Below are 11584 nucleotides of genomic sequence, written 5' to 3'. Positions count from 1 at the left end.
AACTTCGCTAGTCACATTCATTTTCATGCCATCTCCTGGAATGCCTTTGGTATTAGACACTCCTCTAAACTCACGGCACTTAAAACCTATGTTTATCAACATCATCCACAAGTCATATTTATACAAGAGGCCTTTCCTGGTAATGCTCCACATGGGGAGGAGGCTCCTTTGCTCACAGGTATGTCTCATATGTACACTATACCAGAAATGGCCTCATTACCTACATTCAATCATCCCTGCCTCACACGCTCGTTGGTTCCTCTGCGCAACCTGATATGACCTTTCAGCTCTTTGAGATTACCGTAGGAAATAGTACTCTTCGGTTGTGCAATGTCTACTCTGCTCCCGGTTTGATTAATTTACCAGCCCTTCCTATACCTACAGATAGTGGAATGATCTATATGGGGGATTTTAACGCAAGGCACCCTGCTCTTGGAGACGTATCTCCCACTCCCAACCGCGCTGGCAGGCCCCTGCTAGACTACATCCGCCGACATCGCCTAACACGTTGGGATACTGGTGGTGCCACACACACTCGTGGAGGTACTATAGATCACATTATCACTGCAGGTCTTGTGGCATCCAATGTCTTTTGCTCATCTATCCCTTCTCTCTTCTCTGACCATGTTGCTATTAGCCTAACATACTCCATCCTACAGGCTCAAACTTCCATCCCCCATCACCGTGCCCGCATCTCTATCCCTCCTAAATACTGCCCCACATACATCTCGTATATTTCTCGCCTCCTTCCCACTTTTGATCTTCTTTCTCCTGACAGCCTATACGATTCACTGGTGAATTCTACACATTACTTCTACACGCACTATGTGCTCCGACCACACATTCAACGTCGCACTAAGACCCGTTCTTGGACACTGGATCAGCGTATTGCCCAAGCGGAAAGAATAGCGGTGGATGCTGGGCTTTCCTTTCAAAGGCAGCCCACGCCTGAACACCTGCACCATTATCAGCTGGCCAGGGATAACCTGGTTGCCCTTCAGAAATGCGTGTACACAGAGTCTTGGCAGAAATTTATAGATAGTATTAACCATCAGACTAGCACGGGGACTATGTGGCATCTTATAAAAAAGGTTGTCAAAAAGAAATCCGCCTGCACTCTGCACCACAGTCCGCTTGAGTATGCACAAGATCTTATTACTACCTGGTCAGAGCAGTCACAAACTCGCAACCTTCCTGAGAATGTCCAAGAGGCACTGTCCTCCCACCGCAGCTCTCGTAACCTCCGCCTAATGGGTGCGTTACTACAGACAGATGAAGATGATGACATCCCATTCACCGAGGACGAGCTACACCGTGCTCTTGCTAGGGTTAAGAATTCTGCCCCTGGTGAAGATGGGCTCACTTATCAAGTCCTTCGTCTCCTTCAGAATGTTCCTAGTAACCCCCTACTACAGCTCTTCAATCTCTGCCTTCGCCTGGGGCATGTGCCTTCAGCCTGGACCAAAAGCACTATCATTCCTATACCGAAACCCTGGCACCAACAAATTTAGGCCTATCTCTCTCACCTCCTGTTTTAGCAAAGTGTTTGAACGCATCCTTCTTGCCCGACTGATGCACCGACTACTGGATAAGCTCTCTCCCAGTCTTTATGGTTTCCTTCCGCAACGGAGCACACACCACTGCCTAGTTGAACTCTACACACGTCTCTCCCCCACCAGTGTGGTTGCTTTCTTGGACCTCAAATCTGCCTTCGATATAGCCAACAGGGAAATTATCCTTGACCAACTGGTGAACTTTGGAGTTCGGGGGAACCTACTAAAATGGATTCGAGGTTACCTTTGTAATAGAACGTCACGTGTCTACTTCAAGGGGTCGTACAGTTCCTATGAACCGTTCGAACTGGGCACCCCGCAGGGAGGTGTGCTAAGTCCCTTCTTATTCAATATCCTGATGCATCGTCTACTCTCCCTCCTTCCTATCATCCCCGGTACTACTATCACCTGCTATGCGGATGACATATGCATCCACTCCACCTCACTACATGACCTTCAGCGCATGCTCCGTGACTTCAACATGGCCGCTACCTCCTGTGGCCTCCTTTTCTCCCCAGAGAAAAGCAGGATTTTTACCTCACGCAATGCCAGAGCTCTGCCTGCATTCATTATGGGTGGTCATGACATCCCTCACTGCACACAGTATACATATCTGGGAGCACCAGTCCGAATCACCCCAGCTACACCTGTGCGTCAACGAATTCACCTCCTCGTGAAAAGCCTTCTTGACCGTCTGGAGCCCCGCTTTGCACCTATCAAGTGGCTTGCCAACAATGCTGTATGTATCTCCATCCCAGTGGCAAGGACTCTCTACATCCTACTGCTTCGGTCAATAGTCGACTATCTATCCCCTGCCTTGTGTCAACTTCCTAAACCAGCGCTCGAGCCACTTGAAAAATTCCAGAATCGAATCATGAGGTTTATCCTGGGGTGCTCTCTCTCTACCCGTATTGTGAACATGCAGTTAGAACTCAACCTACCTCCTCTAGTAGAGAGGATTTATGCCATTGTGTCCTATTTCACTGTTAAGTGTCTCCACTACCCCAATCTTGCTCCACACATCACTGATGTCATAAGTGCGTCACTGGGTTCGACGCACCCAGACCCCCACTTCGAGCAGGCGGACATACCCTCATTAGGGTAGTGAGTGATATTCTCCGTGGCCTGGACATCGATGTGCCTGCGAAGGCGGAACCCCCTGATTTACCACCATGGCGTGTCCCCCTCCCCGCTGTCATATTTACACCAACCTCGAAAGCTGCCTATCCCCCCCCTGCAGAAACAATTAGCTCTGGAGACTATTGCTGGTATATCTACGTCTGTGCCTATGACACACCACGTCTACGTAGATGGTTCTGTGCAAGCGGATGGAAGAGCAGCGTGTGCCATCTTCTCCCCAACCTTGGAGCCTCCTGTACCAGATGACTCATGGATTGGCCGCAGACTACCCACCTCATCGAGCTCCACCTACTGTGAACTGAATGCAATCTTGGATGCTGTGACTCTCCTTATTCGACATCGTGTGAACGGGATAATTATTTGTGACTGCCAATCAGCCCTGCACGCCCTATCCTCGCCAAGACCTATCTGCAGCCGTGTTGTGAATGAAACCCTACGTCGACTTGCTGCTGCAAACGATGCTTCTATTACCATACCGTTTGTATGGATACCCTCCCACATTGGACTACATGGCAACGACACGGTTGATCGTATCGCTAAGGCGGCCTGTATAGCAGATGGACATGTACGAGATGCCAAGCCCTCCCTCCGATGTCTACGAAACATCATCCACTCAGTTGGGTTTGACATGACGATGCGACGCAGAAATGCAGAGAAGGCTAACAGTGTGTCCATACAACATCATGATCACTTTCTCCACAGTCGCTACAAGTATCGCAAACGCGGGTTAACTGTGCGAAAACACAATGTAATTAGTGCTCGACTCAGGATGGGGTATCGGCCCTTGTGGCAGGTTGCCCACACTCTTGACATGCCACAGTACACCACCTGTAAACTATGCGACAGCCCTAATGCTAACAACCTAGAACACTATTGTCTTCAGTGCCCCACAGTAAGAGATCTTCTACCAAGAGGTCAGACCTTGATTCAAATCTGCACGTTCTTACTCGAGGCTGACAACCTTGACATAATACTTACCCGTTTTCCTCACTTCGGTGGTTATTGACTGTATTATTGATCAAGTCGAGGAACACTGCAGAAGGGTGAAGTCCTGGGTCGACTACACTTTTCTTCTGCTTCCACAGCTTGTTCAGCCTGGAGGGGGGGGGGCGTCGTTGTGTGATATTGGTTACGTCCTCCTGTGATGTTACACAGCCCATTCTGACAAATATTATTGCTGCTCATATCCATTACCGTTTGTTTTCCATTAGAATGCTTATGCACTCAAACTCAATTTTAAAATTGTTTAATGTATTTTTTTTCTCCCACCCCTTTGCGCCCCTCTCATCGGCGACCTTCAGTGATACTGTTTACTGTATATGATCCTTACGTATGACTATGTACACTGCCGTTACGACTTTTGATTATCAAATGTTCGTGCCTACTGTATTATTTACTGAGTCGAGGAGCACCGCAGGAGAATGAGGTCTTGAATCGACAGCATTCCTCTACTTCCTCAGGTTATTCAATCTGGGGGGGAGGGGCGTCATGTCATGTCGAGTGCCTCCTCTCGTGATGTTACTCGACACATTCTGCCTAGATTTGTTGCTTCCTATAACCATTATTATATGTATTCCAATTGTATGTTTACGTACTCGGACTATACCAAAAGAAGGAAAAGGGGAGGGGGGAGATTTTTTTTTTCTCTCTCTTAACTTTTGCGCCCCTCACATCGATGGCCTTAATGATATTGCGCACTATGTATTTCATCTAGGTCTGTCTATGCACACTACCATTATGTCCTATGTCTGTCAAATGTTCGTGATTGTACTGCGCTTGGTTGTGGGACTTATTGTCCTCACTGCTGTCATTTATCACTAAGACTATCACATTGTATTCAATATTATATTGCTATTACAGATATGACATTATTGAGGCTCTGACTCATATGCATTGTACTACTATTGATTGTGTATCCATCTGATGCATTATATTAACATTATATATATATATATATATATACATATATTTATATATATATATATATGTATATATATATATATATATATATTTATATATATATATATATATTCAATTTCTCTGATGAACTTATGCATACTTACATTTTCCAATAGAATATAGTTCCCCAATGAATTGTTTTAGTAATACGTATATGTTACGTGTAGTGAATATTTTTGTGTTATAGTGAATATGATATCTGTAAACATGACTTTAAAGAGAAGGTGTTCCATATTAACCTTCTACGCAGGAAATAAAAGATTGTAGTCTTGGTAAAAATATTGGTAAATTTATATTTCACCTCATTCTCATTTCTGTTTATATATATATATATATATATATATATATATATATATATATATATATATATTTATATATTGCATAATGAAAAATTGCTGTGAATTTTTGGTAGGATAAATGAAACAAAAATTTAAGTTACAGTCTTTTTCTAGCAGATTAATTTATGACTTCTCCCCTTTACAATACAACAAGAATGAATAGAATCGATCAAATATAACTAGAGATATGGCTTCTTAAAGAACAAGAAAAAATAATTTTAAGGAGAGGAGCTTTGATATTTAAAAGGACTGCAACACCTTTTAAATGCTTTGGCATCATAATCACTCGTGACACTGTCTGTTAGTTTCCGTTTTCTCTTAGAGAATACCTTCATACTTTCTCACGTTCTTTATCTCGTTCATGTGCCAGAATGTTTCGAGTGATTGCCCACTAGGCTCTCTTTATCAAATCCAGACAACGATACGGTCCTTAACGAAGCAAGTCACTCGTTTTATTACTTTCCTGACCATTTTTATCGACTCGAAACGTTGAAGGCCCCTTCCAATTATTGTGATACTTTCGAAGTGTAATTGTGAGCGATCAATTTAGATAAAAAAAAATCGTCAGTAACTGTGAGGCAGTCTTTAGTAATGCCAGTTTATAATATATGACTTTAGTGTTACCACGTAGCTCTAGACTAACTTTTTTAACAGTTGTTCACCGAAATAATATCTTTAAGTGTGTCAGTAAGGCCTACTTATTTTAAAATCTGAACCATTTGTCAAATCCGAAACAAATCTCCGTAGAGGCCGTCAATGTATCAGAGGGATTAATGGAAGAGGATTTAACCTCCTGACCCCAGGTTGATCCAACTCTCAGTTGAATAAGGTGGTCTGGCCATTAATCCTTTGAGCAGAATGATACTTTTTGCACGTCTTGTTCTGGCTTAACCCCTTCAGTGCCGAGGGTAACTTCAAAGTCTTTTTCTGACAAATGGCAAAGTAATTTTGTTCAGCTTATGGAAAATCCCCTTCACTGCCGAAAGCAAGTTAACCCTTCCGCTACGGAGAGGGATTTCACTTAGCTGAATGAAATCGTGAATGACTGCAAAACTCTACAACTTATCGATCAGACAGTAATTGTGATCACACACATCATCGTTGATTATCTAATCAGATGAATCTACAGGCACGATATCAGAGTATAGTTTCTAAAACTCCGACATCAACGGATGTTTCTAGAAACAGGAACGTAATATCAGTAATAAAGAAGTGTCTTATTGTAGAACCAATACTGTAAACAAAAATATTTTAACTTATCAAGAACAAATATTATATTTGCATAATCCTAACTATAAGTGTTGACACTGAAGAACTTAAACGAAATACAATTACTACTTATGTATGGGATGCACCAGAAATTCTTACTGCTGCTATACTCGTACACGTTTGTGACTTTTGTCAGTCCGCCGACCATTCCAGCTGCCCCATTTTCTTTTTGAAAGATAGACTTTTCGCTCCTACACCACAAGGGCGTACACCCGCAATCAATCCATTTTCCTTTTGTGCCACACTGTTCATTCATCAGATTAAATGAGAAGAGAAGGGATGCGAACATTAGGGAAAAGGGGTCAACGAGACGAGGGTGGAAGCTATAGCGACAGAAGATATCACATATTAGGTGTTTATTGTCTTTATCATGATATAGTACTATACAAGAAATAAGTATATTTATCAGTATAAGGCTGAAAATCAATTCGGCGCTTAGGATGTAAAATTATACTCTAGTCAGGTCTATAAATGTGAATACCAGGTAGTAGGAAGGAGAGAGAGAGAGCATTAGAGGGGCAAGTAAAATGCGTAAAATGGAATGAATGTTTATTGGTATGCTTGTGAATCATGTATGTACGATAGAAAATGAAACAAGATGATAAATATATGGAATTATATTTCATTCAAGATATTTTATGACTTCAAATTACTAGCCAGACGAGAAGGCAGCGTCACCGTAGCATTTTGATGTTAATAATCTCTCACACATAAATATATACCTTCTCTATCAATGAAAATGCTATGCTGCAAACCAATCATCCAATATATTTAATTCTGGGCAGATACTCGTATAGTGGTACTCATTCACAACCACCACACTTGACTCTAAACAGTTTTGATTCACCAATGTGTGATAATGTATCCATGTTTGTGTATATAATCAACCAACCCCCCCGCCCCCGTATCCTGCTTTGGACGGGGTTACTAATGACTGTAATCCACCCCTAGCGGATCCCCTCTTCAACAAGGTCACTCCCTGCGGATCCCCATTTAACCGTGGTGACCATGGACTCTTTGTGTATGGAAAAGCCGCGTGTACCCTGGTTTGGATGGAGTTACTATGGACTGTGATCCATTAGTAGACCCCTTTCCAACGAGGTCACTATGGATCGTGGCCACTTGCTGCGTATCCCTACTTGACCGTGATCATTAAGAAGCACGGTCACCTACGGAGTCTCCTTGAATGGTATCACTTTGGGCCGCGACTTCCAGAAACGGGGTTACTACGAACCATGAGCCACCATCTCCCTCCTCCGCCCAAGAATCTCTGCCCGATAAGCGTTGCTATAGACCAACATCTTTTGTATAAAGTCCTTTTGGATCCCGACATCCCTTCCCTTAGACCAAACAATTTGGGGAATGGGTTCTTGCTCGATCCAGTATGACCCTTAGTTGAAAAACATGATCTAGCGTTAATTAAACCATAATGTTACGATCAAGGAGTATAGGAAAATAACAATTTGATTAATTGTAATAACATCTTCAACCTATTTGTGCCAATTTTAAATGTCATGAATTCTATTCTAGTGTCACTCGATTTTATTCAGTTGAGGGGAACCCCGGGCAAGTATGGAGTTAAGCCTGTCTCGTTTACAAAACAAAGAGTTCACTTTTTCGAAACTGACAAAATGGCGCCCATCTTTAGAATTGCCATGATCTCATTGAAACAGTGCACCAGGCAATTTTCCCCGTTTGAGCCTTAGTGCCGTACCCCACCCCCCACCTCCCCAATCCCTGTCAATACCGTCTGGTGTCAATCAAAACAAAAATTGTTATGGACGTCACCGTGGCTGAGGGGATAATCGAGATCTTTTGGCTTTACCAGTAAGAAAACGTCAATTTGGGTAAATTCAGAGCAACTTCAAGGCGTGTTTCTGTTATATATATATATATATATATATATATACATATATATATATATATATATATATATATATATATATATATATGTATATATATATATATACATATATATATATACATATATGTATATATATATATATATGTATATATATATATATATATATGTATATGTGTGTGTGTGTGTATATATATATATATGTACATGTATATATACATATATATATATATATATATATATATATATGCAACAGTAACCACATAAAACACGTGAATAAAGATATTTTGCTGAAATCACGAAGTTTATATATATATATATATATATATATATATATATATATATATAAATTTATATATATATAAATGTATATATATATATATATATATATATATATATATTACACTCAGCGACAAACCTAATAGAGTAGGTACTTTCTAGAGGTATACATACCTGTAGTATGCGTGACACGCAGGACATGTTACTACGTGCAGTGAGGCTGTACGGTAATAATACACATCATGTAAGGTGAAATATATTGATAATCAAGGCGAGGTAAGTTTTGGCATTCACCAAAATGTGAATGTCGAATTAGGACTGTGTCTATATTATTGCCAGTTAAGAGAAAGTGACACACATATGTTAAATCTTGGTCCTGGGGGCAATAGGTCTCTTACTGAAGAACATTCGAGGCAGTGGGTGGTGAACTGTTAGGGTTTGGACGGTTACACAGCCTGCAGGTGGAATAGCTTGGTACGTCCCCCCCGGCCCCCTCAGAGACTTGCCACAGCGGTCTATAACCCAGATGAAGCCGTGCACAAGTAGTCCGTGCCTGCGATACTTTGGGAAAGTGAGACGGAAGTGGTCGTAGAGTTCTGTTAATATACTTCGTGTTCTCTTTGCATTCATGCGGTGGAAAGTGGTGAGATGAGCGGCAGAGTGTATGGTCTTTTTGTAGCAGAGGGGGTAGGGTGTGGCATCGTCGGGCAGCGACAGATTACCGACATTTTTGGCAAGGAGATATGTCCTTTCATTGGCAGTGATTCCAAAGTGGGAGAGAATCCACATAAAGCTTATTTTGAGGAAGTATTCTTGAGCTGTGACTAACTGTTGTAAAGTGTGATGGATTAGGGGGCGGTGTATGGGTTGTGGAGACGAGATGGCCTGTAGGCCAAGGACTAGGGAGAAATTGTTTATGACGGACCGAATGAAGGCAACATAGATTGTTCTTCTCAAGGAGATGCATAGTCCAACAGCATTGTTCGTGATCCATTTAAAGAGGGTAAAGTGCTGTTCTAGCAGGTGGAGATCTTGGACGATGGGATGGATGCGCTGCCGAGCATGTATGACTGGAGTAATGCGTACTGGAGCTCCCAAGTACAGATATTGTTATCAGGGCGAGATGACACTGTGTCCTGCAGTAAACACTGGCAGTGTTCCGGGACCCTGACGAGAGAATATTCAACTCTTTTCTGGAGGAAGGATCAGGCCACAGGAGTATGTCGACTCGTAGGAGTGAAGGAGCTATAGGTCGGCAGCAAAAGTGGAATACAAACAGATATCGTCAGCGTAGTAGGTGACAGTTGTGCCGAGAATGTTGGAGAGAAGGAATAACAGGCGGTGCATCAGGACATTAAAGAGGAAAGGATTTAAGTCTCCACCCTGTGGAGTACAAGTTCGAACTCTTTGAAAATACTGCACGTTCCCTGGAATAGTACACGCCTAATTCTACGAACTGGTTTAGAATAATCTCCCTGCTGGCTATGTCGAAAGCACTCTTGATATCAAGAAATGCTACCACACTCATAGGGGAGAGGCAGGCATATAGGTCCCTCAGTCAATGGTATGTGTCCCTCTGTGGTAAGAAACCATAGAGTTGCGGTGATAGCTTATCCCGTAGTCGAAACATAAGACGAGTGAGAAATATACGTTCGAGGACTTTACAGAAATTGGAGGTGAGTGAAATGAGCTTGAACTTGTCTGTGACATGTTTGGTGATGGGCACAATGATACCATATGTCCAGGGACGAGCTGCATATCTCCCACTTGGTAGGGAGTACAGAAGTCCAAACGCGATGTGGTCAGAGAGGAGAATTTATATGGGAAAGCATTTAACGTGTGTCGCCGCTAGACCAGATGTGATGATCTGGTCGAGTGTGCCTCCTCGGGAGTGCGTGGCACCCCCAGTGGACCAATGAGTGAGGCAATGGCGGCGAATGTACTCGAGAGGTAGCCCACTACGATTCGGGGAAGGGGAGACATCTCCTAGAGCAGGGTACCGGGCGTTGAAGTCACCCATGTCAATCAAACTATGAGACGTGGATAGGGGGAGGGCGGAGAGATTTATTTTTCCTGGAGCAGAGTAAACATTGCAGAGTCTCAGCTTCCCATTACCTATGGATATCTCAAAGAGTTGAAATGTTGTGTCATTATGGATAGAGCAGCACAGGGGATGATGGGGGTGGAAGAGTAAATGCAATTCAGAAGGCCACTCCTGACATGATGGAGATACGAGACGTAGCCTGAGCGTGTGCCTCATGATGGTAGAAACGGCACACGCTGTATCCAATCGGAAGGTGTTTTGCTTGGGACGAGTCAACGCCGACAGAGTAGCGGGTGATGAGATATATGGGGAACTTACGTGGTCTATCGATCGAATCTAAAACATCAAGCTTTAAGGATAAGAAATCACCCTTCGTGGTAATCTCACTGATCTGGGAGCGTCTTCGTGAAATATAGACATACCGCGAGGTAACAGCAGACATTTTCAACTCATCCAACTCCGGTTGAGCCTGAATGACTTGGTAATTTCAGTAAGTCAGTGAAGTTTTGTATCCACGGTCGGGTTCTCACGGGAGATGAATTTAACATAAGCAGTTTTAGGAGTGAAAGCAGGGGAGGTATTGTAAGGGCCCATCCCCCTTCCCCCGGCTACAACTCAATTCATCGTGGCTGCACTGATAGTCGTTCGGCTCCCCACCTCGGCGAATCGGCTTGTTTGCGCACCAATTCAACGAGCGAGTCCGCCTCGAGCTTCGAAGCCCGAGAAGACTGCGCCTGCGCGGAGCGGCCACGTCAGCAGTTTTGGGGGTATATATATCCCTCCTCCCCCAACGGCGAAGTGGACATCGCAAACACAATCGCAGACACATTTACGCAAACAAGCAACTCAAATAACTATTCACCAACCTTTTTACAACACAAACAAAGACGGGAAGCAGAACCTCTGATCTTCCATACACAGACACACCACGATTATAACACCCCCTTCCAACTACACGAGCTTCAACAAGCCTTAAGCTCGTGTAGAGGAACCTCTGCTGGCCCAGATGAGATTAGGTATGAGATGCTGCAACATTTGAATTCAATTTCACTGAAAAAATTATTAGAAATATACAACGCAATTTGGATTAGTCAAGAATTCCCAAAAACATGGAGACATGCCCACGTCATACCTATTCTCA

At 43.0% G+C, this 11584-nt stretch overlaps 1 protein-coding gene across 1 annotated transcript; it reads left to right on the top strand.

Moving 5' to 3' along the window:
- Window positions 1-275: 275 nt before the first annotated feature.
- Window positions 276-1511, top strand: LOC143033192 (uncharacterized). Its single transcript, XM_076198382.1, has one exon. It carries the CDS (start codon window positions 276-278, stop codon window positions 1509-1511), a length of 1236 nt encoding a protein of 411 aa, XP_076054497.1.
- The last annotated feature ends 10073 nt before the right edge of the window (window positions 1512-11584 follow it).

This window comes from Oratosquilla oratoria, chromosome 15, assembly GCF_046742065.1.
Source record: "Oratosquilla oratoria isolate Oo_2021 chromosome 15, ASM4674206v1, whole genome shotgun sequence".
In the NCBI taxonomy this organism is placed as follows: Eukaryota; Metazoa; Arthropoda; class Malacostraca; order Stomatopoda; family Squillidae; genus Oratosquilla; species Oratosquilla oratoria.
The sequence above is the reverse complement of the archived record's forward strand: the minus strand, read 5'-3'. Positions and strand labels throughout refer to the sequence as shown.